Below are 19,155 nucleotides of genomic sequence, written 5' to 3' on the forward strand. Positions count from 1 at the left end.
TCTAGCTGTTAGGGCAGCAATTTGGCATAGACAACGAGCCGCAGACCAGCACAGAATATTAGTGGAACGCACAGGCGTTTACGTATGACGAGGGAAAGAAAAAATTGTACAATGCTACGACAAATATCTAAGTCGAAACAGCGACTACGTAGAGAAATACCTCAAAGGTGTAGTTATATGTTACAAATAAAACGTTTTTTTATTTTCATTATGCGTGCCCTTTTTCGCAAACGACAGGTCCAGTTTTTTCGGCAGCTGGACGTGGCAAGATTGAAGTGAAATCGCGGTTGTAGTGTAAATATGTAAGAGAATATGCAATTTTGTTCACAGTAAAACTGACGCTTTTCAGCAGAGCAAGCTTTTATTTTCAGACACAGCATCAAAGGAACAAAAAGAACTTCGTAAAATAAAGTTTACAATTCAGTTCATAAATAAAAATGAAAATGTTTCTTCTTTTCTCTTAGTTTAGGCATACTTCCTTTGGCACTAGTACTCTTGAACGATATACCTTTAAATTACCAGTTAAAGGAGGTTAGTTAATAGCTTACAACACGTTATAGAAAAACAGCCTAATAAATATCACGAAATGTGTGCATATGAATCCAGTGTCCCGGGTGTAATATTGCATACGTGGAAGAGGTGGGGCAAGAATTCTTAAACAAACAAAGAATGAGCATTGGGCGCATTTAGATTCAGGAACTTCGTAAAATCACTTTTAATCCTATCTATTCACGTAACAAATAGTCTGCGTATACCAACTGATAAAGATGTTTTTTTACATAAGCAACATTTTGTGCAAGAGGGATCTAGATCAAAAGAGGTTTACAATGGAGAACGAAGACTTCATACGGTTTCTTAGGCTACAGTTGAAATAAATTTCCTGACCGATTAATACTATTAGGCTAACAGAACACGAAACCACACCCTCACCTTCTATAACTACGTTTATATCAGCCGATATAACCAAACACCCACAAGGTCGTGCTCCAAGCTTCTAATCCTTCCAGTGTTTCGACACTATAGGCATTGTCTTGTATACTTTCCTTGACTTCTAGTTTTGGGAGAAGGAAGATATGTAAGTTACAGACAGGCTGATCGCATTTGGTCTGAAAGCTACTGGTCACTTTTATGGTTATTCGAAGAAAATAAAGCAACAAATTGCTGTCAATAATTATATGACGATTGATTAACAAGCAGAAAATTTTTTCATAAAAATTAAAAGTCTGTAGCACAAAGGTATTTTAATATGTTATTGTCAACCCCACTTCCTCTCCCCCCATCCACCCCACACTGTAAATGATCAGAGAGCTACAAAATTAATAAGGGAAGTGAGTCTGCTAATACGGAGGTGATGCTTCTTGTGTCCGTTGATATGTTGTAGAAGAACATAGGTCTGCCATACTGTCGCGATTTGTCAGTAAGCTTCGAAATTTTCTATGTTACCCTTGGGTGTCAAAGACAACAGATTTTGCTCTTGTTCGTCTATTGAAGTTTGTTGTTAATTATTCTCTGCTGTTAGTACAAAGAGCATAGTGTAGAATACTTTTTAAATATGACGCATTGCTCTACCCTCCTCGAGTATTAAGTGAGAATAATGGATGCTTAGAGGCTTCAGCCAAGAGACAGTCCATTCTAGAACGAAATGAAATTTAGTGAAGAGCATTTGTGGATTCTACTTCGAAATTTAGGTTCAAATGGTTCAAATGGCTCTGAGCACTATGGGACTCAACTGCTGTGGTCATCAGTCCCCTAGAACTTAGAACTACTTAAACCTAACTAACCTAAGGACATCACACACACTCATGCCCGAGGCAGGATTCGAACCTGCGACCGTAGCAGCAGCGCGGCTCCGGACTGGAGCCCCTAGAATCGCACGGCCACCGCGGCCGGCCGAAATTTAGGATTTAGATTTCCACGGAGTAGTAGATGTCAGTCTTCTAGGCTCTGTCACTTCAGGAAAGATGAAAGGATAGTTTTGATTTTTCTGTCAAAGACGCAGTCAAAGTTTTAAATGGCCAATGACATCAAAGGAACGTCCATCGTCTCATTTTCGTAGAAGCCATCCTGGAATTCTCGTTAATCAATATACAGGGAGAGTCATAAATGAGGAAAAATATGTCGTGTAAATTGTCACACACTGAGCTACAAACATAAATTCGTTTTCCGCTTGTTGCTATGTCAACAAATGACAATGCAATTGAATGGTAAAGATCTGGAAATATGAAGTGGACTTTTGAGTGTTACTGTGCGCCGACATTGGCTAAGGGGACAGAACGGCAACACGGCACAACATGCGAGTGTTGGAGGTAGTCTAACCGCTCACGAGTAGGCGAAGCATGCGGCGTCAAGCGACAGTCTGCGTGACACTGCGAGAAATGACAGCGCCCACGTCTATGACGTACCGGTTACGCTGGCCGGTGTTATGTATCGTGGCTAGTTGGCATAGAGAAAGAACGTGACGAGAGGCTGCACTAACGTAAATGCACGTTTTATAATTTGGTTTTTGTGTCCCAGACTTAGTTTTAGCCGGCCGTTGTGCCCGAGCGGTTTAAGGCGCTTCAGTCTGGACCCGAGCGACTGCTACGATCGCAGGTTTCAATCCTGCCTCGCGCAAGGATGTGTGTGATGCCCTTAGGTTAGTCTGGTTTAAGTAGTTCTAAGTTCTAGGGGACTGATGACCTCAGATGTTAAGTCCCATAGTGCTCAGAGCCATTTGAACTATTTGATCTAACATAAAGGGATTCCACATCCAAAAATTTGTACTGCATGATAGTCTCTTGTCGTGATTCACTGCGTGCGTAATCTACATCTCGTGAAGTAGACTACTTCACATTCTTCTAAATATTACTTTCCAATGTTTTCATCCAGTTCGTCAGACTGGACATTATGACCTGTACCATTATCTTCTTACAGAGAGCTGAAAGAGCCAAGTCGAAACAAGACCCCTGGAGTAGACAACATCCATTCGAAATTACTGAGAACCTTTGGAGGGCCAACCATAACAACCATTCCACCTGATATCTAAAATATACGAGACAGGATATATACCTACTGACTTCAGAAAGATATAATAACACATCTTCAAAACTATAAGTTTCAGAAGGTACGTTACACTTGACGAACGAATTGTTTGCAGAAGATTGGGGAAAAGCTGGAAGAAGCGAACCTCAGGAATATGAATTTGGGTTATAGGGAAATGTAAGAATACTTGAAGCAATGCAGCCCCTATAACTTTTATGAGAAGATAGATTGTAGGAAGACAAAATTAACTTTATATAATTTGTAGATTTAGATTTAGCTTTTCGTAATATTGACTGGAATATACTCTTTGAAATTCAAAAAGAAACACCGCTAAAAATCAGTGAGTTAAAGATTGTATCCAACTTATACAGAAACCAGATTGAAGTAGTAAATTCGAAGGACACCAGGGGGAAGCAGTAGCTAAAACGAGATGGAGAGAAGGTTGTAGCCTATCCCAGATGTTATTCACTTTGAACATTGAGCAAGAACTTATAGGAACCTAGGTAAAATTTGGAAAGAGAATTAACGTTCAGGGAGAGGAAATTACAAACGTAAATCTGTCAGAGACACTAAATAACTTAGAAGAGCGTTGAACAGAGTGCATGCTGTCTTGGAAAGAGGTTGTAAGATGGAACTGAAGAGATTAAAAGAACATAAATTAATGTTCAGGGAATTCTGTTAGAGAAGGCAGACAGGCTATCGGAAGCGAAACGTTTCTGAGCAATAGACATTTGTTAATACTGAGTATAAATCTTTATATTACGAAGTGTTAGCTGAGGTTTTTGTATGGAGTGTATTCTTGTGTGAAAGTGAAAACTAGATGATAAATAGTTTAGACATGAAAAGAATAAAAGGTTTTTAATGTGTTGCTAGTGGAGAATGCTGAAGATTAGATGGGTAGTTCTAATAAATGTTGAGGAGGTACTGGATGTATTTTGGGAGTAAAGAAGTTGACTAACAGACGGCATTAGTTGACTGGACACATTCTAATATACCAAGGAATCGTCGGTTAGGTACTGGAGGCTGTTGTAGAGGGTAATATCATAGATGGGAATCTAGGCATGACTGCAGTATACGAATTCATCTCAATGTCGGTTGCAGTGTTTACGTAGACACGAAGAGGTTTGCACACAGTAGACTGGCTTGGACAGCTGCGTCAAACAAGGTCACTAACTGAACCATACCACCACCGACAACAATACCAACAGTAACAATGGCGACTACAACTGAGGTGTGGTAAAAAATTTGCTGTGTTGAAGAGCGCGCCGCAGCGCGTTGTGTGAAGCAGTCGCCCTCCGTTTCTGGCGGTGGCGCGGCTGTGGTGATCGCAGCTTTGGTGTCCCTCTAGTGGGAATGCGGAAAGGTTGTCTGTTCACGTGCATTTAAGGGGCGCTATGAGCTCTGTAGTGGGGAGTCGGTCAGTCGAGGCGAGTCTAGTCAGTTGGTCAGCCGGCTCAGTGTGGGGCAGGCTGTGTCTGTCTGTCGTCGGAGTGCGAGTATGTCTGTCGTTTGGATCAAAAAATGAGAGACTTGCCACTCCACCAGTAACAGAACTCAGTTAGTGGTCGCCCGGTCGGGGCTGAGTTCCTGCATCTGAGTCTGCGCGTTTGGCCGCCAGTCTGCTCGAGTTGCTCGGGCAACGGTCGTTGGCGGTTGGATTGGTCGGTTGGTTGGTCGCGCACTAAGACACGAGATGACTTGTCCACCTTGAGCATCGGTGCATGTGAGGTCCCCACGTGAGTCCAGTGGGCAGCGCCGTATAGAGTAATAAGGAGTAGTGGCTTCGTGGTTCACAAGAGAGCAACAGGAGCGTAACCACGACATCGGGCTGGCCGGGGCGAGCTGCAACGCCGTGCGACGGGAGATCGGCACGCCTTCCTGCGTCCGTTGAAGCGGCTGGCAGCGGACGGTTCGGGAGAGCGTTGGGGGTGCTGCGCCAGGTCTTCGCCAGAAATCGCAGTTGATTAGAAGTTAAGTGGTTGGAGATATGTTGTTTCATTTACTTGTTAAAATCTACTTGTTTTCTCGGTGAGGTCACCAGTCGCTTTGTTTTGGGATCGTCCCACCATTCTTTTCCGTTTGCCCACCTGCGGGAAGGTGGTTATTGTGAATTGGGTGGTCCGTTTTTCCCTTGTGGAATTGGGGAGGTTTAGAGCAATCTGCGGTTCGGGTTGTTTAGTAAACCCTCCCCCCCCTCCCCCTGTCAATCTGCCGTACGTTAATTGCTGCCTCTGTCATGTTTGTCGGATTCTGTGTTAACGAATTTATAGAATTAAGGCAAGGGCCGAATTCCTGAAATATGTTTTCATCTTGCCTGTCATCTTGCGAGGCGGTATATGTGTAATGTAGAGCATGTTGTACACTTTATGTAAGTCTGAATTTCATGGGTTTTATTTAAATAGTCATTTTTATAAAGTGGCCACCCTTATACCGTAAGAGCCCTTTAAATACAAATTGCACTTTTGGTGGAAAATAAGTTCTTAGTGTGAGTGTTTGTACCATTTCCATCCCTCTTACGGGGTGCATAGTTGATGTGTTTGTGTGAGTTGTTCAAAGTTTTAGTTTAAAGTAACCTGGTGTGTTGCAGATTTGCACCAGTGTAATTTTTCACAGGTCGTTGTGAGTGATCGTGACTACGGCCGGGTTGAAAGGGAGTGGTAGCTTCTCAGCCCGAAGGCTCCTACAATAACAAAAAAAAAAAATCTGTCTCTGAATAATTGTAACTTGATATTTCAAGGGTGCTTTTCTGCTTGTATTTTTAAAACTGTTTTGAAAAAGCTTTTAGGAATAAAATTCACATTTGCTAAATTGTTGCTCGATATTTGGAGGGCGCTTTTCTGCTTATAAATTTTAAATCTGTTTTTGAAAAGGCTTTTATGAATAAAATTTCCACTGGTTGAAATTTAATTTGTTTCCATCAGTTTCTCCTTGGGAGCTACTTTCACGCTCACATAGTGTGTTAATGTTCTTGATGAATTGCTAATAAATAGAGTAAATTCTTTAAAAAAAGATTTTGAAAGCTAAAATTTCACGGTTCAACAACAACGTTATTTCACTTCCCAGGTAAATGCACAATCTAGAAAAATACTTCCTGAACAACATAAATCTGTGCTTGAAGACACTCAGCCTGTCAGGAATTCCTCAATATCTTCGCAAATCCCACTACACATATTTTATTAAAGGCTCTTGTGTCTCGGTCATTGAAACAGAATAATGTTAGAAAAAAAGATTACCAACTCTTTATTGAAACGACGGGAGAGATATTCTCCGATTATTTGCTCAAACTGAGGTCGTCGTCACGTTCCGAAAGAAAGATCTGTTCGCATCGCATTCGTTACGACGCCGTGGCCAGTGCAGGTCGTTACCGTCGACACAATGGAGCTCCAAATCTCCGCCGGGCCAACCCGGAACGTTTGATTTATCCCTCGGAACGCTGGCCTGCGCATTGTCTACCGGCACCGCCTGCGTCAAAACGACCGATAAATTATGGCCGCGCAGCCTTTTAAGCGACCTTTACCTCCCCGGAATTCCCTTTCTGCTACCTCCCCCTCTTCCCCGCTCCGCAACCCTGCCACTCGCTAGTCGGTCACAGCTCCGACGTCCTTTTTCTGTCCTCGGCGCCCTCTGTTTCCCGTCACGAAGATAGCCCCCGCTGACAGCCCTGTCTGGGGACTCGCCCCTCGCCGACTATCGCCGGCGCCTGGCGAATAATGGCACGGTGTGTGTGTGTGTGTGTGTGTGTGTGTGTGTGTGTGTGTGTGTGGTGGCAGTCCTGAGGGACGGCTGAAGGCGGCGGCGCGCTGTCGGCGGAGCGTGGAATCCCCCAGCCTGCGGTCAGCCCGCTCCTCTCTGATTGCCGATTGTTCGGCTTAATTGGGGTTCCGGCTGGCCCCGGCGACGCCGTAAGGAAGCCTGGCAGCGCGGTGCCCTCTTCGCAGCCCCATTGGACGGCAGCGGGCGGCCGAGCGGCCGGCCAGTGCAGATAACGACCGCTCTAATCCCCCGGTGCCGAAAAACGCGTCCGGCGCACAAAACTGGCGACCGGCCGGCGGTCGGCTCATCCGCAGTACGGCGGCGTACTCCAGAATTCGTTTTCACCCTTTTTCCGGAAAATCCCTGGATGAATTATTCAAGGCCGCCGACGGTAAACAATTTGAAACACAGTAATACTTATTGCAGCCACTGCGAGTTGCTGAGCTTTTCCCACGTAAAATGTCTTGTTTCCACTCGCACCTGCTACTGTGGTGTCCGGATTACGGTTTAAAACACAGCACCCCTTCTCGCTTCCATGCGATGTACTCGTGAGAAAGTGAAAGGGATAAAACCTGTTTCAAAAAATATAAAGCTACAGATTTCTACTTCATTTTACTTTTCAACACATTTTCAGAATCTGCGCATCTCGCGGTATCGCAAATAGAAAATTGATCGTAGTCATTATTATACACTTCTGGCTATTAAAATCGCTACACCATGAAGATGACGTGATACAGACGCGAAATTTAACCGGTAGGAAGAAGATGCTGTGATATACAAATGATTAGCTTTTCAGAGAATTCACACAACGTTGGCGCCGGTGGCGACACCTACGACGTGCTCACATGAGGAAAGTTTCCAACCGATTTCTCGTACACAAACAGCAGTTGACCAGCGTTTCCTGGTGAAACGTTGTTGCGATGCCTCGTGTAAGGAGGAGAAATGCGTACCATCACGTTTCCGACTTTGATAGAGGTCGGATTGTAGCCTATCGCGATTGCAGTTTATCGTAACGCGACATTGCTGTTCGCGGCGGTCTAGATCCAATGACTGTTAGCAGAATATGGAATCGGTGCGTGCTGGATCCCGACGTCCTCGTATCACTAGCAGTCGAGGTGACAGGCATCTTATCCGCATGGCTGAGCGAATCGTGCACCCACGTCTCGATCCCTGGGTCAACAGATGGGAACGTTTGCAAGACAACAACTATCTGCACGAACAGTTCGACGACGTTTGCAGCAGCATGGACTATCAGCTAGCAAACCGTGGCTGCGGTTACCCTTGAAGCTGCATCACAGACAGGAGCGCCGGCGATTGTGTACTCAACGACGAACCTGGGTGCGTGAATGGCAAAACGTCAATTTTTCGGATGAATCCAGGTTCTCTTTACAGCATCATGATGGTCGCATCCGTGTTTGGCGACATCGCGGTGAACGCACATTGGAAGCGTGTATTCGTCATCGCCATACTGGCGTATCACCCGGCGTGATGGTATGGGTTACACGTCTCGGTCACTTCTTGTTCGCATTGACGGCACTTTGAACAGTGGCCGTCACATTTCAGATGTGTTACGACCCGTGGCTCTACCCTTCATTCGATCCCTGCGATACCCTACATTTCAGCAGGATAATGCACGACCGCATGTTGCAGGTCCTGTACGAGCCGTTCTGAATGCAGAAAATGTTCGACTGCTGCCCTGTCCAGCACATTCTCGAGATCTCTCACCAACTGAAAACGTATGGTCAATCGTGGCCTAGCAACTGGCTCGTCACAATACGCCAGTCACTGCTCTTGATCAACTGTGGTATCGTGTTGAAGCTGCATGGGCAGCTGTACCTATACACGCTATCCAAGCTCTGTTTGACTCAATGCCCACGCGTATCAAAGCCGTTATTACGGCCAGAGGTGGTTGTTCTGGGTACTGATTTCTCAGGATCTATGAACCCAAATTGCGTGAAAATGTAACCACAAGTCTGTTCTAGTATAATATATCTGTCCAATGAATACCCGTTTATTATCTGCATTTCTTCTTGGTGTAGCAATTTTAATTGCCAGTAGTGTATTTGTTTGGCCTAATTTTATCATTTATGCAGTGTTAGTTGTATACCAGTCACAATAGCACCTAATCTTGTAAAGCACTGCAGTGTTGAAACCGATCTTTGGATTGTAGAAACCATTAATTTACGATAGTATAAGAATCTACAACTACAGTACATCAAAAACAGTACTCTGAAAAGTATGATAGCAGTTCTGTCATACCGTTTGTTAACCCTCAGTCAGTGTCGTGGATGTGTTATTAAATAAACCGTGTCGAGGAATGTTTACATACCCCACACTCTTACTGCAATTTCTAGACAGGTATTTCGACAGAAATACAAAGTAATGAGTACAGACTATTCACATTGTTATTCAGCATTTATTGATCTCACAACAGCTTTAAAAAATGAAACAGCAATTGCTTGTTGTAAAATTAGTATCTCGGCTGTGAACTAGCTTCAAATTGCAACATAGCCGTTAATTTCTGCAAAAAAATTTTTAAGCCTATCTTCCGTAATTAAGAACAATTCAGTTCTGTGTATTAGTCTCCAAACTAGCGTCAAAACAATGATTAATAAGGTAAGCTTCAGTTTAAGATAACTTCAGAAACACTGAACCTGAGCAAATTTTCTTTCATTCACACACCCAGAGCAGATTGAGTTATATCGGATGCAGCAGCGAAAATGTTCTTGTTTGCTCCGTAACTCTTCAACACTTATCACATGCATCCAGTTCAGATTCGGTTCTGTGTTCACTATTTCGCCGGCCGGAGTGGCCGAGCGGTTCTAGGCGCTTCAGACTGTAACCGCGCGACCGCTACGGTCGCAGGTTCGAATCCTTCCTCTGGCATGGATGTGTGTGATGTCCTTAGTTTAGTTAGGTTTAAGTAGTTCTAAGTTCTAGGGGACTGATAACCTCAGCTGTTAAGTCCCATAGTGCTCAGAGCCATTTGACTAATTTTTTCAATATTTCGTTCATGATCATTTTTGTTGGCAATTTCAATATCAGTGTACCAAGCCAGATGGCACAGTGATTAGCACACTGGATTCGCATTTGGGAGCATAATGGTTCAATCCCATATCCAGTCATCCTGATTTAGGTTTTCCATGATTTCCCAAAATTGCATTAGGCAAATGCTGGATTGGTTCCTTTTTAGAGGGCACTGCTTACTTCCTTCCCCATCTTTCCCTAATCCGATGAGACTGATGCCCTTACTGTTTGCCCCACTCCCTGAAATATACCAAGTAACCAACCAACCAACTTCCCTGCATTCAATATATTCCATCTTATGTAACCACTGAGTGAAAATAATCTTATCGTCTGGTACTCAGACATCCACTCTGTTCTTGTGAAAGAAGATCTCTTTAATGTTGTTATTACAACCTCATTTTTATGAGATGACAGCAAGTTATCAACATGAGCAAGCATTGATGGCAGCATGTACATTGTTAATGTATGCAGGATCTTTATGGTAGCTCTCCTTCGAATAGCAGTTTCTGGAGTTGAGAAAAAGCAGGCAGTTTTGTTACTTAACAGTAAATCTTACAGTTGACATTTGGGGCTTGAAAGCCACATACAACTGTTAGGAAGGGGAACATCTCGGAGCACTTACCAGGTACAGGACGCTGGTTCCTAGAATTTCTCGCACCAATGTGCAGACAATGTTTTCTGCTGAAGAGTCGAAAGACCTGGATCTACCGGTGAGGCGTTTCCGGCTACGGCAGGTAGAAGGGTGCAGAAGAGAAGTGGGTTACCTGGCCAAAACGTTCCGACAATCTCATAAACGTCCATTATGTAAAGGGATTGCATCCATAAAAATCCCTGAGTTCCCATGTTTGCCTTTGACTGGAGACTATCAATGGAGCCATGAGATCGTGTCATCCCTCTGCCTGCTGAGTTGTTTGGGTATCCACGGGCCTTCAGAAGAATTTTATTTCGGAACACAGCTTTTATGGTGGCTCTGAAGCGGTCTATGTTGGCACACAGAAGCACTTCTCTTAGTTTAGCTGAAGCATCTGGTCAAACATACTGTAACGTTTGGCCTATGCAGTTAACGATCTCTGGCAGAAATGTGTTGTTCACTTTGGGCCGAAACAGAAACTCAAAATGTGCTGCCTTAAGTGCCCATAAGAGAAAGAATTCAGGAACTTAACATCGTCTCCTCGCTGCACAGGGATTTACGAGTCAGGGATTGGCTGCTTCTCCAGCGGGGAATTGAATATTATTAACTTTGGTTAGGACTGGCCAGAGGGTACAGCAGATGAGTTTGAGGGACAAAATGGCGCTAGTGGAGGCTTGTGATTGGCATGAAACCCTTAGGGACCACTTATGTGGGTTCCTATTTCGACTTTACTGAGGTTTGACGGAAAGGGAGGGGCAGGGAAACAAAACTTGTGGTTCAGACTCTGGTCTGGGGAAGAGATTCCGGTCTTGTTGTGAGTGGGCTGCACTTGGAACACTCATCCTGAGCTTGATTTTGCACTAGCACTTGTCTTGACTGGGAAGCCTGGGGAGAAGTCTTAGCTGTACCAACAGTTTAGACCTCAGTCATCTCCGACAACTTGCTGTGCCAGAGACAATCTTACGCATATCAGGGCCACATTCTTGACGTTCGATCTCTTTTTGAACACTGCCGTAGTGGTGAGACAAATTGGTCTGTGAAAGGACTGGTGAATGCAAGTGTCACATGCGCGAATCTTCCGAGATTTCAGGGCACAATCAGAAAGTAACTGCAATCTCTATAACTAACCACCAGCCCACAACTTTGCATATTTCGTGCCCGCAGTAACGAAATACAGACGACACACATCTCTATTCAGCAGATCCTTGCACCACGGCCGTCACCTGAGACAGCATTACGAGTCAGCAAAGGGGCATAGCACTTCTGTCCTGGCTTGTCAGGCCAAATAGAATCACAGTCTCGCCACTTGTTCTCAGCTGCACAGTATAACTTCTATTTAAAATAAATCTATCAAAGATTATTCAGTGTTAGATAATTTCAGACTGCATTATCCATGTTCTGAGCCTGGAGAAATAGATTAAAAAATAGAGCTTAGTCTTTGCCAAACAAATGCCATCCAGTGGAGAGCTAATCATTCGTTGTTTTTATTTGTACTACTAACAGTTCACGATTTATTTGTCATCTCACTTAAACTGTGTTGTTTGTCCAATTTTATGATCAATAAACTTCTGATTTTTTTATAAAAAATTAATCCCATGCTGATATATTAATCACCCATCAATAACTAACTACAGCAATGACATGGCCGCCATCTCATTAAATTATATCAACATTCAAGCTTTATTTAAGATTCTGATAAAAAGACAACCTGCAATACAGGCTAACAATGAAAGCCACTGTTAGCAGTCGGACTCGGTTTAGCAGAAGCATGGCCAGTTGGACAAGTGGAAGGTTTACATCCCTCTGCCAGCTGAGTTGTTTGGGTATCCAATGCAGGCTAGCAATGAAAGCCACTGTTAGCAGTCAGACTCGGTTTAGCAGAAGCATGGCCAGTTGGACAAGTGGAAGGTTTACAGGTTACAGTGATTGGTGCCAGAGTGTAAAGTTACTGTCACTTGTAGCTTTCAAATCAAACTGCAAGGCCAGTTTAGTTTTGCATTTGTTAGCTATGCTGAGTTATACTTCTATAAATAACGCAGAATATAAAGTGTGTAGAACTACTGAGCTCGCAGTGTAAACTGTGTTGTAGGGTTGCATCATACCAAATGGTTCAAATGGCTCTGAGCACTATGGGACTTAACTTCTGAGGTCATCAGTCCCCTAGAACTTAGAACTACTTAAACCTAACTGACCTAAGGACATCACACACATCCATGCCCGCGGCAGGATTCGAACCTGCGACCGTAGTGGTCGCGCGGTACCAGACTGAAGGGCCTAGAAGCGCTCGGCCACCTGGGCCGGCTGCATCATACCCCAAGCTACGAATTCTACTTAACAATTCAAATTAATAGCAGTTCGCAACAGTGACTATTCGCTACGAACACTCACAATAAACTGAATGAAATATACTGAGGAGTAGATGTGTAGAACAACGAAAATTACGGCGTCATGCGCATTGGAGTGTTGGAAAGGGTATCGTCATACCCTGCGACACCGACTGAGGGTTAAGGTCTATTCCCACTTAATTCACGTATGAAGTGTGGGAGACAGCACTGCTTCAAGGTCTCTAAGTGCTCTGTAAATAGCGTGATCTTATCTTCATGGTCCGCGCTGAAACGATTCGTATGGGGCTCCTAGATTACCCACTTAATGTTGATACTTCCCTCCTATGTAAACGCTCAGTTTCCTTGGTTAGTCCTGTTCAGTATGGACAGTACTCTAGGGCTCTAGGATGCCCTTCAAGAGTGTTTTCTAAGATACCAACTTCGTGGTATGATTTCTCCGATATCCTACAAATGAACAGATATCTGTCAACTGCTTTATCTATAGCGAAGGTTACGAACAGGATCGAAATGGTTGGTATTAAAATCGATCAATACAGAATTATAAATCAAATGATGAACGAAAATCATTATTCTCGTTGAAAGTGGTGTTCATTCACCAAATACATTTATGACAAAATTTATAAATGTGATAGATGGCAAAGCAAAAGTCTCTTTTGGAATCCATTTGAAGGGTGAAGGGTGAAGTCGCGATGTGTATCAATATCTAATGCAATCATCTGTGTATCATTGCTGTGATGGTTGCCTATCCTCTACTATATGTAACTACACTGGTGAAGCAGCCCAGGCAACAAAGGAAAAATAGAAGAGAACATTCGTGTAATCGCAATTTTTTTTCAGTACTGGGAGGAAGGGGCAGTGTCATGAACAAAATACTTAAAATTTTGACTGGTGTGGTGTGAGCGAGGGAGTGGAGGTCCGTGTGTCACTTCCTTATGTTCTCCTCGAACATCTAGAAAATCACGTCTTCTGACAAAGTCGGTTCCCAGTACAAAATCAAAATGCATTAAAATTCCTACAGGAAAGATCCTGTTCATTTTTTATGTAAATTAATAGTTTAAAATAGTCTATAATGGTATAAAACTGGAATTTATTGTTACATGAAGTAGATTAAGAACAAATATAAAATGTTTTACAGCTCCTAAGTGCAGGAGAGGAATATTAAGGTATAAATTATGTTCTGTGGGTGTAACTAGTTGGTAAAGGTGGAGGGGGGGGGGGCTGGAGGTTAGAAGCATGAGGGATGGCAGGTCGCCTGATCGCAGTCAGGCACTTCCCTCGTTCATAGGTCTGCAAACTAAAGTGTGAGCAGGCGATTCGATTCCCTATTCTCTCTACCAGACAGCGACACAAAAACTACTGCGGAATAATTCATAAAGTTCTACCCAGCCTTCCGCAGCTTCCCTTACGAATCACTGGCGACCCAGTGCGCAGACATTCCCTGGTGGGGTAGGAGAGATCTCTCTTCAGCTGCGTAGTACTAACCAAACGGAGTGTAAAGAATCACTGTGTGCACGAAAATCTTTTCCCGGTTCTGATTTTATTGAAACAGTCGTGTACTTCTACGTTTGCTGAACGTAGTATTTCTCCTCCCTTTGTGTGACTGATTACGTGGGACGAATCGACCCTACGTCTTTTATCAACATTCAAACCATCAAATCGCACAGTCCTTGCTGAGCATATAATTAATTACAAAAATAATTTCTTGTGTAAGGGACCTTAGCGGACTTATATTTGTTCATGATGTAATAATCTTTTTGATATGGAGAGGGAATTCTATGTAATAAATGTTCGATGCTAGAAACGATTCCTAGTTTATTCAGACTTTTCATGCTATCCATTCCTATAATTACTGTTATGTGTGTTAAATGACTCTGAAATTACACTCCACAAGATAGTAAGAGTAACCGAATAATATTGCCTCTTAGTTTCAAAAATTAATCCATAGAGGAATAGTTGCTATGTTATGCTGGTACAAGATTCCAAGCATTCTATCCGTTGCGAGGCTTAATGTTTTATTACCAAGTTCGCTTGGGCTTAACCTTTCGTCTGATGTTGATTCGTACGACTGTTGCACGTACGCTGAGCGACTACATGGTTTCAATAAGAGTAAACAAAAATTAAAAAGAAATGTCACTATTGCCTGAGCAACCTTCGTAATCCACCGAAATCCATCGAATATAGAGAAAGAGGTAGCTCCTCCGGCAGGGAAGCCGAATGCTTCGAAGACCAGAAGCCAATTTTTCCTACCTCTTGGGTATGCTTAAGCAAGCACAGGCAAGGAGGAAACAATTTGTCCATCAAAATCATTCATGATATCGGCTTCGAGAAATAGCGTATCTCTTTTAAAGTGCCAAAAAATATCAAGACGCAGCATGAATTTAAGCTTCTGTAGTTTATCCTGATCTTTACGTTAGTAATAATAATAATAGTAATTATTATTATTATTATCTACACCTACACCTACACCTACATGGATACTCTGCAAATCAAATGTAAGTGCCTCGCAGAGGGTTCATCGAACCACGTTCACAATTATAATAATAAAATACCAATCGATATCTGAATAAAAATCGAAAATGGAGAAGAACTGAAAAAAGAACGGTCAGATGTTTTGTGAAATTATTGGTCTAAAAAAAAAGAGAGACAAAACATTTGGCTCTTCTTTGCATGACGCTCGGAATCACATATAGGAAATGAGGTGCCGACTGATAATGTAAATTTTGATGTGTAATTTAGAATGTCAGAATTTTAATGATTGCAAGAAGATATTTGTCTGAGTGCTCACAATACGTCACGAACGTATGAGCTTTTCAGCTGTTTTACATGATTTCGAGTATCATGTTCTCGAATGTTTCTCAATACTGTTTCATTCCTCCCTTAAAAAAAAAAAAAAAAACAGTTTTGGGGTTCCGAATTTCAATTAGTAGAAAAAAAACCTTGTAATATCGCTTAGTTTTCCGTCTGTCTATCGCAATGTTACAAACCTTTTTCCCAGGGACAGGTCGACTTAACTTGAAATTTATGCCACATACTGTGGTCTTTCTTATCTTGTAGGTGTAAAGCATGCAAGCTTTTAAGTCAGTACAATTATAAGATACGGACATTTGTGTCACATGTTTTAATATTCTCGAACTCATTCAACAAAACCTAGATGGTACTTCGCGTTACCTAGTATCATCAAATTTAGCGAAATGGAATCATTCACTGTATAACCAAACGAAAAAATCCGAAAACTGTAGATCTGTTATTATATCACACGAAAGAATTTTTTGTCATTTCTTATCTACCTCTCCGTCTGTTCGTTTATTAAGACCCCTTTTCCTCGGGAACGGGTAAACGTATGAAATTGAAATTTATGTCCTATACTAAGGTCTATATGCCGTTGTCGGTATAATGTATGTAAGTTTCTAAGCCAAAAGATAGTGGCCGTTTCTGTCACGTATTTTGATCCTCGCAAACTCACTCATCAAAACGTACACGTTACTTCCCGTTGGACTAGAATCATGAAACTTGGCAAGATGCAAGTTTTTCCAATACAAATAAAGGAAAAATTCCGAAAATCGTTAATCTGTAATTACGTCACACGAAGAAAGTTTCTTTTGTCATTTGATGTCCGACGTCAAACTTGAAATGAAAATCACTAACTCTCCATTTAGGTTGACCGGGTCGCAACGGTACAAGTGAAACATCAGGCAAGTAATGACTGTATTGAGGAATTACTGCATGTAGATATGGCGTTTCACATACTACGTGAACCGTCATATCTACGTGCAGTAAACTCTCCTGGATATCTGATGATGGATAAATTCCGAAGCGCGTCAGTTTGATCAATAAAATCATTCCTTCCTGGTGTCTGACTTCTACCAGTGCGACCCTATCAGCCCAAATGGAGAACTACTGATTATTATAATAATGGTCGCCTGCATCCTGCAAGAATTTATGTGACATTTATAATATTTCAATTAAAACATTTTCGAAAATCTTGGAATTCCTAGGATCAATATCTTGCCAGTGTCAGCGTCGATAAGAGGCAAAAATGGTTGAAATTCTCGATTCCCAGAATGGATGAACTGTTCGTATGAATAGTGAAGTTCGTACGGAAGCCTGAGTGCGGAAGTCATGCTCATACATGCCCAATTTTTTTAGTTTTTTCATGTACGAGGGTCACTACAAAAGAAATGCACACTATTTTTGTAAAAATAAAGTTTTCATTCTGCATGTGAGTTAGTTTTACAGTGTGTAGAAACATCCTTCCCACTTGTTTTCAAACTTAGTTCAACCTGTTCCTGTGAGTGGTGCCGTCACAGCGGTCTTCAAGATGGTCCCCCCATAGAATTCCTGTGCTGTGAAAACGAGACAGTGGGAAACATCCACAAGAGGTTGAGAAAGGTGTATGGAGATGCTGCTGTCGATCGCAGTACAGTTAGTCGGTGGACAAGCAAGTTACGTGATGAAAGCGGGCACGGCAATATTGAGGATTGTCCTCGCAGCGGCAGGTCTCGTACTGCACACACTCCAGACAATGTGCGGAGAGTTAACGAACTGGTGACTGCTGACGGACGCATCACAGTGAACGAATTGTCACGCTACGTTGGGATAGGGAAAGAAGTGTTTGGAGAATACTGAAAGTGTTGGCGTGAAAAATGGTTTGTGCCAGGTAGGTTCTCAGGATGTTGACAGTGGCTCACAAAGAAACAAGAAAAACAGTATGTCGCGAACGTTTGGAATAGTACGAGAACGGTGGAGATGAATTTCTTGGAAGAACTGTGACAGGTGATGAAACACGGCTCCATCATTTTTCACCAGAGACGAAGAAGCAATCAGTGGAGTGGCATCATGCAAATTCACCCAAGGAAAAAAAAAAAAAAAAAAAAAAAAAAAAAAAAAAAAAAAAAAAAAAAAAAAAAAACCACACCTTCTGCTTGAAAAGTTATGGCTACGGTGTTTTTCGATTCCGAAGGACTCTTGCTTGTGGACATCATGCCAAGTGGAACCACCATAAATTCTGATGCATATGTGACGACACTGAAGAAACTTCAAGCTCGACTGAGTCGTGTTCGACCACATCGGCAAAGGCAGGACGTTTTGCTGTTACACGACAATGCACGGCCACATGTCTGTCAAAATACCATGGAAGCGATCACAAAACTCGGATGGACAACATTGAAATACCCGCCTTACAGTCCTCACCTGGCTCTATGTGACTATAAAAAAAAATTGCTCTGAGCACTATAGGACTTAACTTCTAAGGTCATCAGTCCGACTATCACCTCCTTGGGAAACTGAAAGACTCTCTTCGTGGAACAAGGTTTGAAGATGATGACTCCGTTGTGCACTGGCTCCAACATGGTGGTACAGAATTTTACCGTGCAGGTATACAGGCGATGGCTCCAAAGTGGCGTAAGGCAGTTGAGAAAGATGGAAATTATATGGAGAAATCAAAATATTTTTCGTAAAGGATGTATCTACACACAGTAAAACTTTCAAACATGTAGAATAAAAGATGGATTAAAAAAAAAAAGTTGTGTGCATTTCTTTTGGAGTGACCCTCGTAGTTAACAGCCAATGCGCCATTCACTTACGACGCACCTCGTCCAAATTTCCAAGGCAAATTGAAATGTTGCAAGTTACTTGTTTGTTACCCCTCTGCTTAGCTCAACGTCCCTCCAGTGTGTCTATGAACGGCTCTAACATCAGAGATCGCTGTTCAAGGGCAAATATGGGGAAACAGGATGTTTTCCCAGAACCCCACCTGCGGAGGAGCTCCGTAAATAGCTGCCAGGAGAGCGAGGCTGAGTTGTCCGGGCAGTTGCGTAACATCGGCTCCACAGAGGATGGACGACGTGCTATCGCTCGCAAACACAATTGAGGGCGCGCATCTGCGCGGCAGCATCAGAGGGCGGCGGCGCTGGCCGAGCCCTGGCGCTGATGCCCACGGTAATGTTCTGTCGGGCGCGGTACATGCGCCCTTTTCCGGAAATACGGCGCGCGCCCGCCAACGTTCCGCGGCTGCAGCTGACGGCTATCGGAAACTGATACTCCGGCCGCTGCGCGCATGCGGTTAACGGCGCAAACTGCTCTCAAACGTAAATTAGAGTTCGGTTTCCACCGCTACAGCAACGTTTTTTGCACCGTCATTTGGGGAAAAAATTACACCCGACCGTTCGAGGGTACATAATTAACTCTGATCATTATTCCGGCAGTTGTTTTGCGTTCTAAAAATATATTAATCATACACGCTCCCTTTTTTTGTTACTAATTTCGAGAAAATTGATGTATTACAACAGTTTATAAGGTCCAAAAAACTATTTTACTCCACAGTACGGAAGCGCCACTAAATGACGATAAAATTATAATTACCGTTTGGTTCTAAAGCTT

The 19,155-nt window shown here is 42.9% G+C and overlaps 1 protein-coding gene across 1 annotated transcript in view; it reads right to left on the reverse strand.

Moving 5' to 3' along the window:
* The window catches only part of LOC124788511 (protein bfr2-like), a 110,705-nt gene extending 91,965 nt beyond the window's left edge, over window positions 1–18,740 (reverse strand). Inside the window, exon 1 of the mRNA XM_047255779.1 lies at window positions 18,639–18,740. Coding sequence (XP_047111735.1) covers window positions 18,639–18,740 — 102 coding nt within the window. The remainder of the gene's footprint in view (window positions 1–18,638) is intronic.
* Window positions 18,741–19,155: the final 415 nt, after the last annotated feature.

Source organism: Schistocerca piceifrons, chromosome 3, assembly GCF_021461385.2.
Source record: "Schistocerca piceifrons isolate TAMUIC-IGC-003096 chromosome 3, iqSchPice1.1, whole genome shotgun sequence".
In the NCBI taxonomy this organism is placed as follows: domain Eukaryota; kingdom Metazoa; phylum Arthropoda; class Insecta; order Orthoptera; family Acrididae; genus Schistocerca; species Schistocerca piceifrons.